General features: G+C 38.4%; 1 protein-coding gene across 1 annotated transcript in view; it reads right to left on the reverse strand.

The window, feature by feature from the left end:
* The window catches only part of SWEETIE (HEAT repeat-containing protein), a 541,573-nt gene that overhangs the window by 133,336 nt on the left and 384,012 nt on the right, over window positions 1-24,225 (reverse strand). The window contains exons 32-35 of the mRNA XM_089436034.1: window positions 13,997-14,205; window positions 10,639-10,792; window positions 10,335-10,403; window positions 9,976-10,032 (exon numbers count right to left, since the gene is read on the reverse strand). Coding sequence (XP_089292160.1) covers window positions 9,976-10,032; window positions 10,335-10,403; window positions 10,639-10,792; window positions 13,997-14,205 — 489 coding nt within the window. The remainder of the gene's footprint in view (window positions 1-9,975; window positions 10,033-10,334; window positions 10,404-10,638; window positions 10,793-13,996; window positions 14,206-24,225) is intronic.

A 24,225-nucleotide genomic window follows, 5' to 3' on the forward strand; every position in this document is an offset into this window, starting at 1 on the left:
CTCTACTACTGCATTCACTGCCCCTCAGCTGCAACTCTGATCACTCCTTCGATTTCCTCAGCAAGCCTCGCCCCAAAAAATCGAATTCTTGATCAACTCAGTGTGTTCTCCAACTGACCCTCAAGCCTCTTCTTATACTTTTCTCGTTGACGATTCAAGTCCCTAATCAACGACTAAGATTAGATCTGGCTTGATCCATGACTTTTGGACTATTCTAACACAGTTTTATATTAATTCACATTAATATTTTATTTTTCCTAAGTTTAGACTTAGGAACTCCATTAAAAATATTAATTATTTTAATATCTCCCAAACTGGTTAGATTCTGCCAAAACCATTTCTAGGTCTTGGAGATCTCATGTGTTTTAGTCTCTCCACCAATTTTCGTGGCTAGAGCACATCCAATGCTACCCCAAATCAACAACAACCAAGGAAAAACCCCACAGAGGGAAAACCCAAAATTCTTTCCTTGTGAGAGAGATATCACTTCTATCCAACAAGAAAGGTTTTTATAAGATTGCCGAATTGTTGTCCTGAAGCACCATTGTGATTACCAACAAACTGCCCAGAACATATGCCCAAAAGGTACTCGGTCAACTTCAGAATTATGTTACAACATAGAGCGAGTCTCCCTGCAATTTTTCGGCCACAAGAGCATCAACAAAACAGAGATGTAAATGTTCCCAAGTCACTGTATCACCGAACCCTTGAAGGAGGTCAAACAACAATCAAAAAATCTTCTTTTCATGTGTGGAAAATCCTGTAAGAGAAGACCGAATTATCTTGTAATTGCAGACCGAATAATGGTGGACGAAATGATGTCAATGACCTCTTATAAATAGGTGTCATAAGAGGGCTAATTAACCCTAATGGGGCTGACTTGATGACCCTTCAAGGAACCGACTTGCGGGGCTAGTTTTGAGCCGACTTGAGGTGACTAATAATTAATTTCTCCTCCAAGTTTTGATGAAAAATGTCGACCATAGCTACCTTATATTTCAACCATGGCACTAAAAAAGGCGAGCCGTTTGGATCAAGGACGGCAATAATAATACAAATTTTTCCATTAATATGAAAATTTCCGGAAGAAAGTGAATTCCATATGGGAGATCAAAAATTGAGTGGGGGATTGGTGTCTTCTTTCTAGGATAAAGCCAGAGCTAGATTCCAAATTTCAAGTCTCTTTCCTTGGAACCGGCAAGTTGTCTGATTCAAGAAATTCTCAATGTCTTAAATCTTTCTCCTAGATCTTTCTTAGAAGAAATGAATGCTTCATTGGAGGAGGAAGTGTATGAAGGAGAATTTCTTTGTGTTCTTTCATTCATGCAAAAAATGGAAAAATCTTGGCCTGGATGGGATGACAGTTGAATTTTTCCTTGGGTTTTATGAGTTGATTAAGGATGATTTATTGAAAGTTATAAGAGAGCCCCAAAGATCTAGTAAAAAAGTTAAATGCATTGAATTCAACTTTGATTTATTGAAAGTTATAAGAGAGTCCTAAAGATCTGGTAAAAATGTTAAATGCATTGAATTCAACTTTCATTGTGCTCATTCCTAAGAAGCAAGATGCTTCCTCGCAGGATGCTTTCATGCCCATATCGTGATATATGTCATCTACAAGTTGGTAACCAAGATAATCACCTCCATATTTAAGCCTATTATGAGCTCTATAATATCAAAGGAATAATTTGGCTTCCTTCATCAAAGACAAATTCATGATGTTGTGTCTTTAGCTCAAGAGGCCTTACACTCTATCAAAACTACAAAAAAATCAATCGTCACCATTTCAAAAGCATATGACAGAGTGCGCTAGACTTTCCTTAGATTGTGTCTCATTCAGCCAGGAATGAATCTCAAATCTCCACAACAGTAATATGCCTTTAATTTATGAACTGAAAGAACAAGATTGGTAAAGCACAATACAAACAGAGAACCTGGTTATGCTTCAGCAATATGATGATAATGGCTCCTGTAACAGTGACAGCAACAACCTTCACCATTCAGCTCTGTTACATATATATGTAGTGGTCAACTCAGCTCCGAAAGGACACATAACACAGCCTCTACAAGTGCATACGCAGCCCAGAATGAGTGGTCACTCGCAGCAGTACCAAAAAAACTCCAGTTTGTCGACTCGTCTCCTTTCTATTGGACTCCAGTTTTGTTCATCGTTCAAGTTTTTCCATTTCAGATTAAAACATGGATGAAGGTTTAAAATATTGGGTTTCTATTTAAAGTATAATAATTACAGAAATGAGGATTGGCTCTGGCTTTACAAGAAGATAGAAACTCATATTTCAGTCTGGGTTAATGAAGTGAAAACTTCTTGATAAACAGAAATATATATATAAATATCTTATTAATAAATGAATACTGAATCGAATGATTACATTTTTAGAGAGAGGCCCGGTTATATACAACCTTAGGTGCCTCTTGGTGAAAGGGCATGATCTTTGGTCATCCCCTTTTGCCTAAATAACTACAGCTAATCTAATTTTATATAACCCTAACTAATTTTTACATAACATTGCCTTCCTCTCGAAAGAATGCTTTGTCTTCAAAGCATACATAACAACGGATGTTGTTGACAAAATGATTCATTCTCCCAAGAAGCTTCTTCTTTGGGTAAGTCCTTCCACTTGATCAGATATTCCTTGATAGTACAATGTCGAGGCTTTCTTTATCTAGTAGACAAAATACCTTCTGGTTCTAGAATGACTCTTCCCTCATCATCTAGGGATGGAAGCGTTGTTTGCACTGATTGATCGTTGCCTAGTGCCCTTTTAAGGCAAGCTACGTGGAAGACGTTGTGAACACGACTTGTCTCTGGAAGGCTTAAACCATACGCATCATGCCTAATCTTTTTGTTGATTTGATAAGGTCCATAGAACTTTGGTGCCAATTTGTTTTTTCCTTTCTGTTTTAAGGATAACTGTTTGTATGGTTGGAGCTTGACAAACACCCATTCTCCGACTTCAAACTCTCTTTCGGCTCTGTTACGGTCTGCTTGTTGCTTCATACGATTCCTTGCATTATTCAAGTTTCTTTTTAATATTTGGACGATTTTTTGGGTTTCGTCTCGTTGATCTTTAACAACAGGTAGATTTGTCTGGACAATAGCTAGATCCTTCCATTTCGGGGGTTCATACCCATATAAAGCTTGAAATGGCATCATTTTTGCTGACGTATGATAAGTGGAATTATACCACCACTCAGCAAGATGTAACCATTGAGCCCACTTATTTTGTTTTTCTGTAGCCTAGCAACGTAGGTAGGCCTCCAAACATTTATTGACAATCTCTGTTTGGCCATTTGTTTGAGGGTGATAAGCGGAACTCATATTTAGGTAGGTTCCTATATGGTTGAACAATTCATTCCAGAAATTACCCTTGAACTTGGCATCTCTATCACTCACAATGACTTTCGGAAAACCGTGTAACTTATATATATTTTTGCAAAATATTTCAGCGATTTCTTTTGCTGAGTATAATTTCTTTATTGCCATAAAGTGAGCATATTTGGTGAGTCTGTTGACTACTATGAAAATCTTGTCCTTGCCTTCAAATACTAGTAATCCTTCGATAAAGTCCATCGAAATTTTTCCCATTTCTAATTTGGAATGTTTAAAGGGTGAAGTAATCCCGGTGTCGTAATATTCTCACTTTTATTCCTTTGACATGTGTCACATTCTGCTACATACTTCTGAATATTGTGATTCATTCCCTTCCAAAAGAAGGATTGACATGCATTGTAATAAGTCTTAAAGAATCCTACATGTCCAGCTGACGGTGAATCATGTGATTCCTTGAGTATCTTAAATTTAAACTTGGAATTTGTATTTAGATAGATTCTTCCCTTGTACCATAGGATATCATTCTTCCATTCAAATTTTGAGTTGTTGGGAAGGTTATTGATTATTGCCATTATTTCTGAATCCTTGGTATACTCACTTCGAATTTCGTTAAGCCACTCAGGGACAACAACCGAAATTGCAAGTAGTGTTGGTTCTTCATCTTTCCTGGATAAGGCATCTACTACTACATTGTCTTTACCTCTTTTATGTAGTATTTCCAAGTCAAAACCAGCAATTTTTTCAATCCATTTTTGTTGTTCTTCGAAAAGTGTTTTTTGTTGAAGGAGATACTGGCGACTATTGTGGTCTGTTCAAATCGAAAACTTACTTCCCAAAAGATATTGCCTCCACTTAGCTAATGCGTGCATGATAGCGAGCATTTCTTTGTTGTATGTGGATTTGAGGCATTCTCTTTTGTTGAGCTTCCTACTTTCAAAAGCTATTGCATGTCCTTGTTGCATTAATGCTGCACCTATACCGAAACCGGAAGCATCACACTCAATGATAAATGGTTTAGAAAAATCTGGTGTTGCTAATATGGGAGCATTAGACATAATTTCCTTTAATTTTTCAAAACACCTTCCTGCTTCCTCATCCCATAGAAACGAATTCTTTTTTAAAATATTTGTCAGAGGTGCAGTTATATGTGCATAGTTTTTAATAAACCTTCAGTAATATCCAGTCAAACCTAAGAACCCTCTTAGCTTGGATATATTGACAGGTTTGGTCCATTCTTTTATGGCTTTGATTTTATTAGGGTCCACCTTTACGCCTTCATGGGATATAATGTGTCCAAGGTGTTCTATTTCTTCCTTTCCGAAGGTGCATTTGAATTTTTTTGCATAAAATTGATGTTCTTTAAGTAGTGTAAGAACTTTGTCCAGATGTTGCAAGTGCTCTTTCCAAGTTTTACTATAAATTAGAATATCATCAAAGAATACTAATACAAACTTCCTAAGATGTGGACGAAATAATTCGTTCATAGTTGCTTGAAACGTTGCTGGTGCATTGGTTAATCCAAACGACATTACTTTAAATTCATAGTGACCTTCGTGTGTTCGGAATGCCGTTTTTGGTATGTCTTCCAATCTGATTCTAATTTGATAGTAGCCTGATCTTAAGTCCAATTTTGAGAATTACTTTGTGCCATGTACCTCATCCAACATTTCATCGATAAAGGGAATTGGGAACTTGTTTTTGATTGTTATTTTGTTTAATCCTCTATAATCAATGCATAGCCTGAATGAACCATCCTTCTTCCTTACCAATACCACTGGAGCAGCGTAAGGACTTTTACTTTTCGAGATGATCCCACACTTTAAAAGGTCTTGGATTAATCTCTCAATTTCCGTTTTTTGGTGATGTGGATATCGGTATGGCTTGATGTTGACGGGGTCTGATCCTGCCTTGACTTCTATTGTATGCTCAATTTCCCTATTAGGCGACATCTTCATAGGTAAGTCTTGAAATACTTTGTCATGCTTCCAAATTAGATCTTGTATCTCTGGTGACTCTTCACTGATCATATTTGCAGATAACATTTCTAATTGGTGACATTGTACTACATAAGCAGGTGCTCCTTTTCGAATCATCTTCATCATCTGAGATGATGATACAATTTGATTCTCTCGTGCTTGGAATCCGTGGAATTCGTCCACATCTTCCTTTTTGTCGTAATTTGATGAGTTTTGAAAAGAACTCTTCTTCCTTTACACCTTGGAATCTTTTAAAGAATGTATCATTAAATTTTCTCCAACCACTGATGTGTGTTGTCTTTTTCCACCACATATACCAATGATATGCTTCCCCTTCCATTTTCATGGATGCGTGCCTGAGCTTTTCATCATCGTCATTGATGTCATATATCTCAAAGTATTCTTCTGCTTTATTTATCCACGCAACATTGTTTTTTTCGTTTCCATCGAATTTAGGCATCTCGACTTTTGCCCTTCGCTGGTATGTCGCTAATGGTTGAGCGAAAAAGGGGTGTTGATTGGTAAAGGTATCCCAGAGTTGCTTGTTTGTAAGAGTCACGTTACTCATTTCTTGGTGGGGTGTCGCTGATTTTTTTGGGGATTCAGCTTTTTCATGAGAGTCTGTTGACTTTGTTGAATCTGATGAGTTGTGCTCTTGATTCTCTTCATTTTCTTGTAGTAGTTGTGCGGGTGTACAATTCATCTTTTTACACAGAAGTTTCAGCAATGTTAAGGACTCTCTGAGATCTACTTCTGTTTGGACACGGTTATTTTCCATCTTTATTTCTATTCGATCTGTCGTATCTTGAAGTTTTTTGATATTGTCAGCCTGCCCCTTAAGCTTGATCTGGAAATCATCTAATCTTTTATTGACCTCGTCGTGGTTGTTATTTATCTTATGCTCCGTGTCCACCAATTTTTTTTGGAAATCCGCCATTGTCATTGTCAACATTGAGCAGGTTTGTGGGGGCGTGTATTTATCTGCCAACTTAAATTTTTTTTTAATTAATTAATTAAATTAATGTTATATATATAACTTAAAACTTATAATTAAATAAAAGTTATGTATTATATATACATAAATGATATATATATTTTTGACGTTATAAATAAATAAACGTTAGATATTTGGCATTATAAATATATTATATATATATTTTCCGCGGACAGTCACGTCTGTTGGTGGGTCACCTCCATTGACCGTTCAAAAGAAAAACCCTCAAGCGGATATCACCGCAGCACTTATTCCAATTAACCGCAGGTCCACCACACGGGATAGTCCACGACGCAGATTTTCGGCGATGGTTCAGCGTATCAACCGCAGGTCACCACAGAATTAGTCCTTGGAGTTTCCATGTCCTAACAACCAGCGAATGGCCAAAACACGCACAACCACGAAAACGTAGCTGTTGTTTAGCCGCAGAGCACCGTAACAACACCTCCAGGCAGTACAAGGATAGTCCACACGCACCGCTTTTTTCTGAAAGCCTATAGGGCCTGATGGCTAGCAGAACTTGTGGGTGTCACCAGTTCGTGTTGGCTCCGATACTAGATGAAGTGAAAACTTCTTGATAAACAGAAATATATATATAAATATCTTATTAATAAATGAACACTGAATCGAATGATTACATTTTTAGAGAGAGGCCCGGTTATATACAACCTTAGGTGCCTCTTGGTGAAAGGGCATGATCTTTAGTCATGCCCTTTTGCCTAAATAACTACAGCTAATCTAATTTTATATAACCCTAACTAAGTTTTACGTAACAGTTAACATAATGCTTTCTAGAGGAGGGCATCTTATTCTAGTTAAATCTGTTCTAGAAAGGACTCGTGTCTTCTAGACTTCTATTGCACTATAGTTCCAAAGGTCATCCTTTCCAAACTTCGTAAGAAATGTTTCCAATTTCTATGGTCGGGTTGCAAGAAATCTTCGGGTTTTCCTCTTGTCAAATGGTCATCTATTTCTCTGCCTAAATGCCTGGGAGGTTGGGGGCATAAAAACGTATTCCTGTTCATCCAATCCCTTCTTGCAAAAAGTGTCTGGAGATTTACAAACAACAATGCCCTCTGGGGGCACATTCAGAAGTCTAACTACTTAGCAGGCAAATTGATCATTGAATTTTATAGATATTCCCAAAAAGAACTCAAAGAATGCCTCTATCATCAGGAGAGCTATGGTGAAAGTTTTTCCACTGATTGGATGCTGGGTGGCGTGGCAAATTCGTGATGAGAAAAGTGTAAGAATAGGGGATGACCCATGGATTGGAGCTGGGGATAATTACAGATTCTCTGATAATCTAAAATCTTCTCTCTATGATGCTGGTATTTTTGTACTGGCCAATGCTAAATCCCAGCCCGCTTAGGAATGCGACCATAGGGGTTGGAAATCTGCTGAGGAGATTGGGCTAATTGTGGAAGAAGCCCGTGAATGTGACTCTTTCATTGGTCTCATGTGTTCCTCTTTTATCTGGCTCTCTGATGATGATGAGGATCATCTTGTTTGGTCAAAAAATTCCATTTCTGAAGACTTCACAGCAAAGCTTGGATACAAAGCCCAAACAGAGTCCTCTTTTTCTGGAGAGATTTGATGGCAGTGGAAATTTCTGTGGAAACATTACAATCCTTTGAAATGTCAAATTACTCTATGGCTAACCTTACATAATAAACTTCACTTGGGATAATGGCCTCAAAAGAGGCTGGGTGGGGCCAAATATGTGCTCCCCATGCAAAATTGAAGAAGAAACAGTGCCTCATTGTTTATACCTTGTGATTATGAGGCCCGGGTCTGGGACATGGTTAAGAATGCATTCTCCCCAGTCTTGGCCAGCTGGAAAAAAGCATCTCTGGCAGATTCTGTGTTGGACTGGTTACAGGATGCCACAGTAAAAGACTTTGCAGTTCTCCTGTCTGTCTTTCTCCATGTCATTTGGTGGGCTCAGAACATGGTCACCTTCCAGGACAAACACATTCCAGCAGAACTTTGTGTAAAATCATTGAAACTATGTGCAAGGAATTCAGAACTGATCCTAAAAGCAAAAAAGTCAGAATCCCTGTCATGCCTAATTTGGATCAGCAAATTCCTTGGGGCTTTTTTGATGGAACCAGTCAAGGATTTCCTCCTAACTAAGGGGTGGGAGCAATGCTATATATAAATCATACACACTATTTCCATATCAGATACACTCCAGGGAGAGGCGCCCAGCACGAAGGCTGAATTCTCTACTCTTTGGACCATTCTCTATTCAGCAAATCATTGGGGAGTGAATAAAGATCAGATCACAAGGGGCTCAAAACTAGTCATAAATTGGGCCTTCAAAGCTGCAGAAGTAAACATTCCTTCTCTTGCTCATATTCTTTATGAAATACAATCTCTGTTAGAGTCTTTTCAGTGGACCTCTTTCAAGCATATATACAGAGAACTAAATGAAAATGCGGATCAGCTATCTAAAGAAGCTCTACAATTGCATTCTGGCACTTTTGGTCTAAATGAATTTCAGGATTACCTAAAGATGGAGGCCATGGAGTATCATTTCTGATCAGCCTCTACCAAGTTTCTTTCTTTCTTGGGCTGGAAGATCATTACTGAAAAGTTATAAATGATCATACTTGATATGGAATGGATAGACCAGTCTGGAACGGACCTCTCAATGTATATTCTGTTTTTCTGGAATATAATGTTTTCTTTTTCAGAAAAAACAAATTTATATTTCCTACCTCAACTTTCTATTATAACTAATGACACTTTTTTAATATAACTAATGACTCTACTAATTGACACGTAATAAAATCATTTAACAGAGCATGACTTTATTAAACTTTCTACTATAGTATCGGATTGTTAATACTCCAACAAATTTCAATGCAGATTTTGCCAGAAAGAGTGGCCCTGGGAGAGAAATAATAGAAAATGATAAGTTTTATGATTCTTTTCCAGTTTATAGGTGTATTGTTAACCCTCATAGATGGATTTACGTACATGATGGTATGTTACACTGAAAGACATGTCATAGCATTCCATGGGAATTATATCACAATATCAAGTGCCGATACAAACCCTGGGAAACTTCTGGTAAACATTTTCTAGAATTTTGGTATACCAAAAGTTTTAGAAAACTTTTTCTAGATGATTCTTGGTAGATTCAAGTTCAGAGATATTGATTTTTACTATAAATACGTTTGATTCTTTTATAAGCTTTCTTTCTTGCTCATACATCCATTTCTCCACTCCAGATGAAAAAATATGATGATATTCAAAAAATGGTGATGGAGGGAGGTGAACATTACATTTTGAAAACCTGAGAGTGACTGCCATACAATGCATATCTTTATGCGCGTGCACACCCACACACACACACACACAATATATATATAGATATAGAGCGAGAGAGAGAGAGAGAGAGAGAGAGAGAGAGAGAGAGAGAGAGTCTTCCTTACACATAACTCCATACACTGATATGGTATTTGACTGTTCAATTTTTTCCAGACGTTATGCTCAAATTTCCCTTACAAAACTCACTCTCATTTCCTCACTCCAGGTGAAAAAAACATGGTAATATTCAAACCATAGCCATGGAAAGGACTGAAAATAACATTGTTAAAAATACCAAACAGTAAGTGAAAATATGTGTAAAACTATAACTGCACCTGATACTGTTCCATCAAATAATGTGCAGGAAGGTCTGGATCTTCTGTTTTCTCAAACTGAAAAAAACAAGATCATTTTGAATCAGTAAACTCCCCAGGCTGCTGCTGAAAAATATTCTATTCATCTATGTTGCAAATATTATATTGAGGTTAGCATGCAATTTTTATGAAGTACAAGAAAGCACATTAATATGTGTTTATGAACTTTTGATGCTTTAACAAGTAGCTTATGTAAAGTTTCACACTAATAGGATTATCTGTATCAAACGAGAGGATTTTCATGTTTGCTTTAAAAAGGGTATGGCTCACGAGCACAAGAAAAATTGAAATAACATAACATCAGTCCTCTCCTGCTTTACCTTATCCACAATGGTACTCAGCAAAGTTACACCCAGTGGCTGCATCTTCTCAAAAGGACCAGTACTGACCTATTCATAGCCAGAGTTTCAATAAAGGTAAGAGTTTAGCCCTTACCAGCACAGAGATTTCTTTATTACCTCCTTGCAACTTGAAGCATCTAAGACTTTGATGTTTTAATCGATCTCCCATTAACAAAGAGTTTGAAAATTAAGTTTACAAATGACAAAAGCTTAATGAGACAGAAAATAACCAGAAATAATAAAGCTATAATTAGTAAATGGATTTCTTATATTCTTCAAAAACCTTGTAAGCAAGAGCAACCAGCTCTGCAAGATGCAGAACAAGCCAATCGCCACCATTTGTTTGCAAACTGTGGATTACTTTTTCCCTTCTTGCTTGTGCAAGGTCAAAATGAGTCGATTTTGTTCCAACAGCAACAGGTATCCGACTTAAGCACCTGGATTAAACATTTATAAGGAATTACAATTTATCTGAACCAAGAAATATGTTTTCTATGATGCAACTCTATTACCTCTATTTGTGTTCCAAATTTATGGCATACTTATTGTGTAAACACAGCATTAATGTACTCATTACATAAACTATTGAGATGTAAATTTTCTATCTCTATTGCACAAAAAATTCCCAGCTCCTATCTCAAAAATTTCAGGATGAACAAACATGTAACACTAACACATAAAGATTATTATTGATGTATAGCAACAACTGGACTATAGTAATTTTCCTGTGTGAATTCACTTTGATCTCTTCTGCACATGGACATCAGTAAAATTGAGTAATGGAGAGAGAGAGAGACAGAGAGACAGAGATCCTCATAGTAAGATTTCCAGTCCTCATAGACAGCACACCTGAGATCAAGATAGAAAGAACCTTGGCAAGGACGAGATCAGCCACTTTATTTCAACTACCCTTCTTATATTTAATTACCAAAGGAAGCTGCTGAATGTAACAAGTCGAATCAGAATAACAAATTACTATAATAATAATAATAATAATAAAATTTAATTTATATTAAAATTTTAATTGATCGAGATTTTAAAAGACCTGCAACAGCCCCGCATCCAGCCCCCACAGAGGCCTGTAACAGCCACAGTGTAGCTGCTGCAGCCACACTGTGGCTGTTACAGGCCTCTGTGGGGGCTTTTTTTATTGCAGGTCTCTGCAGTTAAAAAAATTTACATCTTTTTAGTATAATTTTTCTGTCTGAAATCAGATTATCATCTTGATTCCCGATTCCTGATCCATAATTACATGGCTCCTAAGGCTAATCCAAGTCTAGAAGGCCTCTTGATGAAGCTTGGGAATATGGTACCCGTGAAGATCCCAATTCTAACAAGAGAGTCAAATGCAACTTTTGTCCCACTGTGGTGTCTGGGGGCATAAACAGATTGAAATACCACCCGACTGGAATAGTGGGTAGAGAATCGAGATGCGGTAATTTGTGATCATTGTCCTGCAGAAGTCACAATCAAAATGCAAGCTAATTTGGATGGCGTTCAGGTACCTAAGATCAAGATAGAAAGAACCTTCACAGGGGCTCTTCCTAGGAGATAAGCCACTTTATTTCAGCTACCATTCTTATATTTAATTACCAAAGGAAGCTGCTGAATGTAACAGGCCAAATCAGAATAACAAATTACAATAATAATAATAATAATAAAATTTAATTTACTTTAAAATTTTAATTGATCGAGATTTAAAAAGGCCTGCAACAGGCCCCTTGTCCAGGCAAAGGGAAAAGGGCCTGTTGCAGGCCCACAGAGGCCTGTAACAATCACATTGTCGCTGCTGCAGTCACATTGTGGCAGTTACAGGCCTCTGTGGGGCCTTTTTTTATTGCAGGTCTCTGCAGTTAAAAACATTTACATTTTTTCAATATAATTTTTCTGTCTGAAATCAGATTCCTGATCCATAATAACATGGCTCCTTAGGCTAAATCCAAGTCTAGAAGGCCTCTTGATGAAACTTGGGAATATGGAACCCGTGAAAATCCCAATTCTGACAGGAGAGTCAAATGCAGCGTTTGTCCCACTGTGGTGTCTGCGGGCATAAACAGATTGAAATAACACCCGACTAGAATAGTGGATAGAGACGCGGTAATTTGTGATCATTGCCTTGCAGAAGTGACAGTCAAAATGCAAGCTAATTTGGATGCCATTCAGGAACAGAATGATAAGAGAGCAAGAATGAAGCACAATGCTACAACAATGGGCGGAGCTCAGACACAGTCACAGGGTCAGCATGTTCCTACAGTTTCTGCCTCGTCAAATGTTGTAGGATATGCATCTCATATAACGTCTCATTTCTTCCTTCCTTGCACTAGTCCGGGATCTCCACCAAGCTTGGAAAGTTATAATGAAAAAATAAAGAGCCGGATATGGCAATGAGGAGATTTTGGTATCATGATAGCCTCCCATTTAATTATGCAATGTCACCTTTCTTTCAGCCCATGGTAGATGCAATTGCATGTGTTGGCCTGGCTACAAAGCACTTTCTTATAATTCACTTAGGGAGAAAGACCTTAATGAGTGGTTTGAATGTGTCAAGGCACAGTTGAACACCACTAAAAACTCATGGAAGACCACTGGGTGCACAATTATGTTAGATGGGTGGATAGATTAGACAGGTAGAACAAGCATCAACTTTATTGTCTCCTTCTCTAAAGGAACTGTTACCCACCAAAAGTGGGTGACCCCATTGGACAACTTTTCTCCTTGATATCTCTTCAGTCGGCAGCGAACAACCCCTTATAGCCACCAATGTAGCCAATACATTGTGCCACTTTCTCCGCTCCTTGAACCAGTCAGATGTCCCCTCGCCCAGCTATCGAGAGCATATGTTTGACGGTGGGCATATGGAAACAGGGTGCTTAGGACATGAAGGAATAGATAGCGTTTTACAACCAGAATAATGGTTTATGAATTAAAATAAAAAATGAAAGAAGTTCAGAGATGAAAGGCCAAATTGGTAAAAAGATTGCAGTCTACCACTCAGCAAAATCAAATATATTGTCATATAGCCATAATCCGATGGGGTGGAAAGCTTGAAGAAAGAGTACAAAATTGTGGGAGAAGTGATCAAAGCTGACCAAGTCTCCAACAAAATATGATAAAGTGGGTGAGCTATTAATTTAGACTAAATCACCCAAAAGTGTTAAGGATAAAGTACAAAAGAAAAATGTAAAAATATAACACATATTCACTAGGATAAGTATCATCAATTATTGAAGAAGACAACTCAAATTAACACAGTAAAGCAGACAAGAAACAGAGGCAATGTGGATGCAGGAATCCTTACAGATTTAGGGTAAGCAACAGTTATTAAATAATGAATTTAAAGGAGAAAACAACTAAGTCTGAAATGACTATAATACACTAAATTCAAATGAGACTTTCTTCCCTACATTTGAAGAAGCTGTGTCAGAAGTCATTGTCAGTAGCTATATTCATATCCTTCAATTACTACAACTTTATGGCTAGAAACATAATGAGGTAATTTAATTCTCTTTTATTTGGCAACATGCATGATGGCTTCAGTGTTAATACTTTAAACTTCAATCTTATCTCAGAGCTTTCAGATGTGCATCTTCTGGAAGTCATTTTCAATCCAGAAAGAAAACAAATCAAGTCTGGAAACATACTCTGCAGCAAATATTCGAGTCCGGTACCGTGGTAGTTGATCAGATTTGTCAACTTTGCTTAAACGAGTAGATGAAGGTTCTGACCCTTCCACCTTCTTAGAACTCACAATCATACCCTCGTCATCTTCTCCAAAGGAAACATCTCTATAACCTGTTTCTGATTCTGGATAGCCATTCCCAGTGCCTTTTTTGGCTGATGTTGCAAGTACCTAAAAGATGTCAACACAATCCAGTGAGAATCATTCAGGTAAGAACATATCACTTCAATTTTTATTTGAATATATTGAAAATGTAAAATCGTTTAAAGCTTAAGTAATATATTAGCACTAGTACTAAACAAAGGTACAAATTAAGAGAATAGATTGAGGTATACATGAACAAAATGGTAGGAAAATATATTCAGAAGATGTGAACATGCTGCACAGTGTTGCTCATTATTTGAGGATCATATGCCATCCACGATCATGATGTACAGCATTATATTCTTAATGTTAGAGCGGCCATTAAAGATAAAACACAAGAGTAAAAGATGGCAAGCACTCAAGAGGAGAATGATAATAGCTATGTCATAGGCAATGAGACTAGTCCTCGTAAAGAATTATTGATGCAAGATATGCACCTGCCAAAAAGGTATTAGCAGCAATTCAACATTGAGATCTGAAGGACCAATTTTAAGTACGAATGTCAAAGAGTTCTAGTTTAAACAAAGTATGAAGAGCAATAAAACCAGTGTTCCATGGGGACGCATCCCCCAGGGTCGGGTGTGCGCACCCCTCGCACCACACGCATCCGGGACGGGGAGACGTCTGGAGAAACATTTCCCCACATCCCCCTTTTGGGGAGACGCAGGGGGGACGTTTCCCCAGTGTGGGGGGGCGCGACTCCCCAAAAGGGGGATGCCCAATATGGGCTATGCATCCCCCATTAAATTTGCTTGTAAACAATGATTTATGACAAGGAAAACCTAGTATTTGACCATATTTCCATACTAATGATATGCGATTCATGGTAACGTTAAATTCTTAAATTCTTAAAGTAAAAGTGACATTCTCCTTTATCTTTCATTTTCATCCTTTTACTTAAATTTTTAACATTACCATGAAATGAGTCAGGATGTTTGAGAGTGGTTCCGACCTCATTGGATTTCATATGGAGAAAGTAGAATTTTAGATCTCACTCAAAATCCAGCAGACTTAACAGTTTTTCAAGAATTCAGGATTCAATGGATTCCAATGTTTCCATTTCATTTTGTCATGTACAAGGGTATGGAATTAGTATTTAATCAAAAGCACCAAGCCCTCTTTGTACTTTAGAATGACTTTTAGACTCATCACTCCACTGTTTTTGAGTTTTAGTTATATCAATTTACTATTCCAATATTCAGATTTCAATATCTATTATAGTCTATTATGCTTAGTACTAATTAGATTCTAGAATGATGAATGATGAATGATGAATTCTAATTTTAAATCAATTTAGAATCTGGAATAATGAATTTAATTTTTAAATCAATGTAGATTCTGGAATGGTGAATAATGAATAATGAATATGGATTGGAGTATTTCATTATTGAATCTCGTGATCTATGGATGAATCATGTAGGTATTAATAAGGATGATGAGTATGGATCAATGTATTTCATTATTTAATTCAATTATGTATGTATCATTGTATTTATGCATTCATTATTCGATATGAATTTTGAAATATGTATATATATATATATATATATATATATTAAAAAGGAAAAAAATTTATATACCCCGACGTTCCCCCTAAATTTCCCTAAAATTTGAGGGTACTCCCACACGTCCCCCTTGTGCGTTTCCCCGTCCCAGAGTCTTGGTGGAACATTGAATAAAACATGTTACCACAAAATCTTGTAGGCCTTGGAGAAAGAAACTCTACAAGATAAAAGCTAGATAAAGTGCTAACAATGGGGTAGAGGATTAATGTCACCTCAGCCAACCCCCCTTGTTCTTTACGGACTTTCACCAATGAGAGGAGTCCTAGGAGGAAGGAGGTCATTTACAATCGATATGCTAGGTATATGGCACAAAGTGTTCAAGCTAGAGCTCATTCAAGAGAAAGGCTCAATAATGGTTCAAGACTTCAAAGAAGCAAAACTCTCTCAAAGAAAAGCCCTAAAAAAGAAGGCTCAAGACCTAGGGTTTTTTAATTTTTTCGACGGTGATACATATTCACAATGCTCATGAAACCCTCAAGAAATTCCTCAAGTTGAGAGAAAAATGAGACTAGGGTTTCCCCCTTGGAGCAACACCTAGGGCAAAAGAAGATTTTATGGATGAATTTGAATGGATGCCCACCAAACTTGGGGAATACGTAGCCTAGACCATAAGCTTGATGTTTAGGCTCTCAAATTACCAAGAGGCCTCCTGCCTAAAATTTCATTGCAAACCCTAAACTTTCTCCCTAACCTTAAAAGGACTGGTTTTAAGAGAGAAAAATATGGAGTAAAATTTAGGATTGATCACCAATGATTTGGACTAGTGCCTTGTCCTTTAGGCATAACGAGGCAAAGATGAGATAGATAAGCTAGATCCTTTCTAAGGAGGCTAAAAATTGACGACCTAGGTATCAACTTTTAACATACAGCCACTTCAAAGGAAAATGGAGTTTGATGGAGAGATTAAAGATTTCCTCCACTGGGAACATTCATTACATGTTGTACAATGAATAACATATGCAATACTCAACTAGATAGCCTTTCAAAATTATATTTCAACAATTAGGGCACAAAATAGCATAACCTAGAAGTAACAATTCCATACATTAGACAATTTCAGAATATAAAACCTTCAACAATAAGCACTTACAAGACAACATGTAGTATATACATCCATTATGCAAAAAAGTAGCTCCAAAGACAATCAAAAATAGCTTCCAAATATTGAAATGCATCCAATAGATCTCCAATAGCCAAGAAGGAACAAGTGTGAAATTATTCTAATGAGTTGAATTGTTCAAGAGATGATGATGAGAGACTAAATGAGGTCTCTCATATTTATGCATGTCTAATCAAGTCTAATTTTAGTCTAACGCCCCTCTTAGTTGTCAAATCATAGGAAAAACTAATTAGGTTACAAGCCAACCTCATAGCCAATGTAAAAACATAATGAAATGTGAAAATTCCTAAACTGGAATCCCTACTGCAGCGACTGACGATATTTCTCCTATTTGTTAAATTCCTTTAAACAAATTACTTGCAGTTTCCTACGGAAAATATCGAAATACATACACTTAGCCTTCACTTAATTAAATATAATGCGGAAACAAGAAACTGAGCAAGAAAGAAAATACAACACAATAACACTGTTACTTTTGGACAAATGTCCTCGAAAAAACCCAATACGGGAAAACCGGTGCAGCAGATCTGAGGGTTTTATTATTATGCAGTGGTAATTATGAGTACAATGCATTGGATGCTCAACTAGCAATCCGATACAGAGAGAAAACTGGAAAAAACAAATAGTGAGATGCTCTCACCCTGTCACTAGGAGAATCTAAGTCTGATCACACTGGACTTGAGCCACTATGTCCCCTCTGTGTGGCCTCTGTGTAGAACTGCATAGGCCTCACGCAGTCTCTGCGTCACCCCTGCTAGGAATCATGCAGCTCCTCCTTCGGAACCTCTGCTGGCTAGAAATTCTGAATTTCTTCCTCTCGGTCTCACACCCCCGCCCTCGGCTTCTAAAATACAATTTCCTCAACAGGAATTCGATCTCCCTCTAATGCCTGCGCTGCCACTACGTCAGCTCTGCGTGGGCCAGCGTCTGCCACTCTCTAGACATCGTTCTGCCCTCTCTGCTTTGTACTCTCCAACCCAGGAAAACTTTCCTCTTCTGGATACTATCTCTGCCCCTCACTGCAAAAGATCACTTCGATCACTCCTCTATGTTGTGTTGCCCTCTCTGAGAAATTTGATCTTCTTGACCTCTCCTGGTGTGTCTTACAAATGACCCTCAAGCCTCCTTAAATAATCTTCTTGTTGACATTCAACGACCCAGATTAGAAGCTAATCAATGGCTAAGATCATTCATTCTTGATCCTCGTCTTCTTCTAGAAATTACACACAATAGTTAGATTAATACCCATTAATTATTTATATTTCCTAAGTTTAGACCTAAGGACCAATTAAAAACAATTAATTATTTTAATAAAACTGTCTTAGGGTGGAATTTCCCAAAACACTTTCTGGGTTCCTTGGAATACATGTGCCCAAGCCTCCCTGCAAAGTTTGAGACTTAGAGCACATCTGATGCTACCAGAACTCAACACTCCCTCTTAGCGAGGAATGTGCTCTAGCAATGCCTCCCACTGAAGCATCACCCTAACTTCATAACATCATCCTCTACGTTGTTGATGTCTGACATGTTGTCCACAAACTACTGTGCTCCTGCTGCAACTATAATGCTACTGACACTGCCACTGTCAACACTGCATTCGTACTATAGGCCCCTCTCAAGTGCTTCATCTGTGCTACTACTAGCACTACCACTGCTAGCACTTCATCTGCACTGCAACTGAAAAACATCCCAAAATCTGAACAAGTGTTCAACATAGATGCATCTCGATGCTGAAGATCTAATTGTTGCTAGTCCCACACTATCCCTCTGAAGCCACTAAGATGTTGCTGCTATCGCACTGTGCCTCCTTGCATTGCTACAACTCTGCACTACACCACTCAGACTTGGTGTTCTAGCCAATGCATTTGTTGCTCCAACACTCCTCTGCACCAACTAACACTGGTCCATCCTGCTATTTCTGATCTGGGCTCTCGTAGCAAGGAATTGATCCGAGAGGTGTGCTCCTCAAGGATCCTGCCCATCTATAGCTCTTTCAATCTACAACTCTAAATCAACCCACCTCCCTCCTGGAGGTATCTCAGTTGTCATGGAAAACTCCTCCTCCTCGATCTTCGCAGGTGCAGCCTTTGGATCGTGCTTCTCATCTTTGTCCTTCTTCCTGAGAGGACATTGTGTTGCGTAGTGACCCATTTCACCACACCTGAAGCATTTGATCTTTGAGACATCCTTCTTCTGCCGTTGCTGCTCCTGCTACTCCTTGGATGCAAGGGTTGCATTCTCTTCCTCCTCCTTGGGCTTTGACCCAATACTACTGCTTCCGACAAGCTTACACTTGACTAGATCTCTCCTCAACTCTTCTTGCTTGAGAGTTGCCCACATACTATCCTAGTCTGAAAAAGTTTCCCTGCCCAGGATGCTTTGGACAAAGACTTGCCACTCTTCTGAAACAGAATTTAGGGCCAGTCTCACCATCTCGGAACCTTGAGGTGTAGACCCCACAGCTGCTAACTCGTCCCAAGTCTCCTGAAGCCTCGTGAGGAACGAATCTATACGCTTCCCCTTCTGCTTCCCCTTCTGAATTTTCACCATCAGGTACAGTTAATCATTAGTGCATCTAAGTGAACCAAGCTTGTCAATCAAGGGAAAATTGAGACTCTCTTCCAAAGTTGGGGCTTTGATCTTGAAGTAGTGTTACCTCCCTAGGTAGAAGTGGGTAATAAACAATCCTATTAGATGTTCCCAACCCCAAAGGGGAAAGACAAGTCCATGGTACATCCTTCAGTCAATAGGTGGCATCTGAATAATGATGAATGGATGGAAATAAAGGGATCTTAGGGCCAAATTCCATGTATACAAGGATAGCAATAATGAGCAATTGTGGTTACATGACTTACCCTGGCCTTTGTTTTTCCACCCCTCTTTATTTTCCTTTTGTTTTTTCTTGATTTTTCTTTGTATTATTACACGAAACTATAGGAAATGGAAGCATGTTGGGAATGATGTAAAGTAGTTAACACCCCTCTAAGGTGGGGTAGCTCAACACCCACAACAGTTGGGACGTGCTTGGGTTCCTTTAATGATGTGTGGGGCATTCATGGGACCTAGGAACAAGGGTGATAACCATAATAATAAGGGGTGGAGCTCATGCTTGGATTTAATGTCCTGGCCATATTTTGGATTTTATAATTTTATTTTTCTTTTGTTTCTTGCTTGTGGCCATGATATGCTTTTAACTTTCTTTTAGTTGCATCAACTGTGAAAATTCCTATACTCAAGGAACCCCTACTGCAACAAAACTGAATTTACTTCACCTACTTGATTTTAATATACATTATCAAGTTATTTTCTGAATAACAATAAAGTAAATTACTTTTGTAGCCTACACCAATTTGATTTGATTACATGAAACAAGAAACTGAGCAAAGAACAAGATACATAAGACGCATTATTTTTGGACAAAATAGTCCCCATAAAAACCCAATGCGGGAAAACTGGTGTAATAGCTCTAAGGGTTTTATACTATTAAGCAATAGTTCTGAATACAATGTTGGTTGCCCTCCCAGCAATCCAGTGACAGAGAAAAAATATAATGGCGGAAAACTGAGTGAGATTACCTCATTTCACCCGGCAGTTTCTGGCTGATCCGGTAGAAGGACTGGCTAACCCCAGCTATCTCTGCGTTGGCCCTGGATCAGCCTTTCAAGTTTTGTGTTAGCTCTACATTGTCTCTTCTGCTACCTGGAGTTTCTGTGTCAACCTCTTCCGGCTGTTCCGGCAGCTCCCCGACAGTTTCGGATTTCTGCGTGAGGGCAGCATCACCTCTGCTTTGGCCCTTTTGGCACTGCGTCAAGACTGTGTGGGACTAGACTGGCCCACTGTCAAGACTGTGTGAGATCAGACTGGCCCAACGTCAAGACTACGTGAGATCAGACTGGCCCAACGTCAGTTCTTCTAGATGTTGAACTGCCTCCACTAGTGGCTCTCCACCTCTCTACCCAGTATTCCCGAACTATCCTCGCCCCTCTGCTACAGAATGATCACTTAGTTCGAATTTCTCAACTTCCTCGCCCCAGAAATCGAACTCCAGATCAATTCGTTCTCTCTGTGTGTGTCTCTGAATGAACCCCAAGCCTCCTTATGCTTTTCTCGTTGGGACTTCAACAACCGAGATTAAGTCTCTAATAAATGGCTAAGATTAAAACTTGACTTGTTCCGCTTTCTAGAACATTCTCACCCATATTTTGATTAATACCCATTAATACTTTAATTTTCCTAAGTTTAGACTTAGGAACCCCATTAAAAATATTAATTATTTTAATAAAATACAATCTGGGTGGAATTTCACCAAACAGTTTCTGAGTTCTTTAGAACTCATGTGCCTTAGCCTCTCCACCAATTGTCATGGCTAGAGCACATCTGATGCTACCAAAAACTAACATCAACCTCTCGGGCAACATTTCCAAGCCTGACCTAGATATTGTTAATTTTTCATCAATTGTTCTATGTTGTAACTATTACATCAACAATATCCAATAGCATCCAATTTAACAATTTCCACTTCTTTGATTTAACCAATGACAGTAGAGCAATAGTAGGTAGAACAATTATTCCAATGCACAATGAAAGACAACCAAGAGAAAAGAGACATGATATTTGGTCAATGACCAAGGAAAAATCCCACTAGGGGGAAAACCCTTGCAAATCTTCTTCTATTAGATTGTCTTCAAATGTTTAGCAGAGAGAGTACATCATCCAAGAGTCAAAGGAAAACTTTGACTATCCAATATCCAATGTCAATATTCAATATCAAAATATGCCAAACAACTATTCAAACTAGAGCATTAAGGAGAGATATCAAATCAATAATAATCAAATCTGAGCCTTCTGTAAATCTGTCCTTGTCAACATCAGTCAACAACAACAAAGTCAACATTAACCAGTCAAGTCAACAACAGTCAAATCATGGACAAATCTACTCCAATTTAATTTGGTCAAAGCCCAGTCAATGCAACCTCTTTTGTTGGTCAAGGATCAGTCAAAATAGCTCCAAAAACTTTGGTCAAACTTGGTCAGAGGAGAGAGAAAATGTACAGCTTTGTTTTGCAGTCAAACTTGTAGTCAACAATAGTCAAACTCCTCAAAATGCCTCAGTCTTAGTGCCCAAAAATGCGGCCTGATGGGATAGACCTTCTCCAAGAAAATCGAAGTCAAAAGGCTCCTTTTGACCCTTAGCCTTTTGACCCTTGGTCAACGTTGGTCAAACTTCAACTACAAAAAAGTCAACGCAAGTCAAAGGTGGTCTAGCTGCTTCAAAATTTCGTCCTTCCTTCTTTACTAAATTCGGCCTCCTTAATCAGATCCAAAACCCAAGAAAACCAAGCCAAACCAAATGCCCAATCATCAAAAGTCAAAGATACCAAAGAGAGAAGTCAAAGATGCCTCCAAACCCTTGCACATGTGAAGAAGAACAAGCTGCTCCAGATCTATACGAACCAACCAAATGAAGAGAGAGAGGAATGTGAGTTGTGTGATGTCCAAATGAGGCATGAGGGCACTTATATTTATATGCAACTTGAGGGGTGCCATTTTGTCCATGAGATGTGTCATTTGACCCAAGGCCAACCTTAACAATTTTGAATTTGTGGGATTGACCTCAAAAATCCATTTCTCCATGTCCGATTTGAGTGAATTTTAGGTCAATTTTGGCTCTCTCGAAAAGAGGAATTCAATGTAATGATTATCTCCATCAAATGGGTTGTCCAAAGTGGAATTTGACCCTAGTTGCATAATTTAATAGATATGTGAACAAGGGGAGGGGATCTGCCAGTGCCTTGTGGACCCAAAGAAGGAAAATGGTGAAATAGGGCTTGTAATGTATGGAGGGGAGTGAAAAATGTGGAACAGGAAAACGGGACCATGCTACCAAAATCAGGATTTCCCAAGTAGTGCCCTTCCTAAAGTCGTAGGCTAATAGGGGAGATCCCACGGGACTAGGATTGAAGATTAACCCCCCCATTTAAGGAGGGAACAAAAACACAACCAACACCCTTCGTTCTTCCAAGCCACCCAATAATCCATGCCCAAGATACCCGAATGAAAAACAAGCATAAGTACCCGATTGCACAATGAAAAACATACATTTTGGGTCGAATTTCCCACCTTCTAACATATGCTCTTGGCAAATGAGCGAGGAAACATACCACTGGTGTAGGGCGCTGAGATAAAGTGGCACATCACATCGGCTACAAGGTGAATGTCAAGGGTTACTGGCTATCAGCTAGAAAAAGATGAGCAGGAGAAACGTTCTCCTAGGGGTACCCACTTTTGATGGGGAACAAAACCTATGGCACATAGTATTTATTGTTATATTTCTCTAAGAACACACCAAAACATGCACAGAAAGTCACATATTCTTGGATTTGGCTACTACCTACAAATTTCCTTTTCTAACTTTTATTTTTACTAACCATTAATGTGTTGTTGTATTTGAGCAAATAAAATTGCATTATAGCTAATTAGTGTTTTTGTGCAATTGTCTTCCCTAGCTAAGAAAAAAACTATGTTTGTCTTGTGTACTATGCTACTTTAGGACAATTATATATAATTCACTAATTTCAAGTTGTACAGATATATGATTCTAAATCTACTAAAAATATCAAGCCTTTCTTTTAATTGTCTTCCAAGGCCCAATCCCGTGTAATATCCCCAATTTTCCTAAAGCCACATAGGAAATATTATACTTTTTGACAATTTTGGAATTAGCAACAATTTTGGGTATTTTGACTTAGGAGAGGGAGAAAATTGAATTCTTGGTGGCTTGTGGGACCTCACACAAAAGGAATACGCACTCCCTTAGGAAAACGCACTTGTGGAGAGAGAAAGAAGGAGAAGGAAGGTGTACTAGTGGAGAATGGGGCCCACGAGGAAAGGAAGAGGGAAGCAAGCATAAATAGAAGAGAGGCCATCATTTGGGAGCTTTTGTCAATCTAAAAGGTATATTGTTTGCTTGAGCTGTTGAGCCAAGTCAACATTGTGGTGTACAACACATGAGGTTTCCGAGGGGAAATCTCAACTCCTTCTGTGGACTTCAAGTGCCACCCTAGAGGAGCCTTTGCTTTATCGTGGAGTTGTTCCAAGGAGGGTTCTTCAGGGAGATTTGAGCTATTCAGGAGTAGTTTGGGCGCAGAATAGGACCACGCACTCTTGTGGGAGGTAAGCTACAGATCAAAGTTGGTTCCTGGAATTTAGGGGCACATTCTCTTGGGGTTTGGTAGCGTTTTTGCAGGGAATTGACTGGCAGATTAAGTGGCCATTCCTCAAGCCAAATTTATCTTGCCTTGGCATGTGCAAAGGTGACTAGAACAAGGCCTGCGCAATCATTTGTAGAGGTTATTTCTTAAG

Source organism: Pinus tabuliformis, chromosome 5_2, assembly GCF_031772625.1.
Source record: "Pinus tabuliformis cultivar Carrire ecotype Pingquan chromosome 5_2, CPIR1, whole genome shotgun sequence".
Classification (NCBI taxonomy): Eukaryota; Viridiplantae; Streptophyta; class Pinopsida; order Pinales; family Pinaceae; genus Pinus; species Pinus tabuliformis.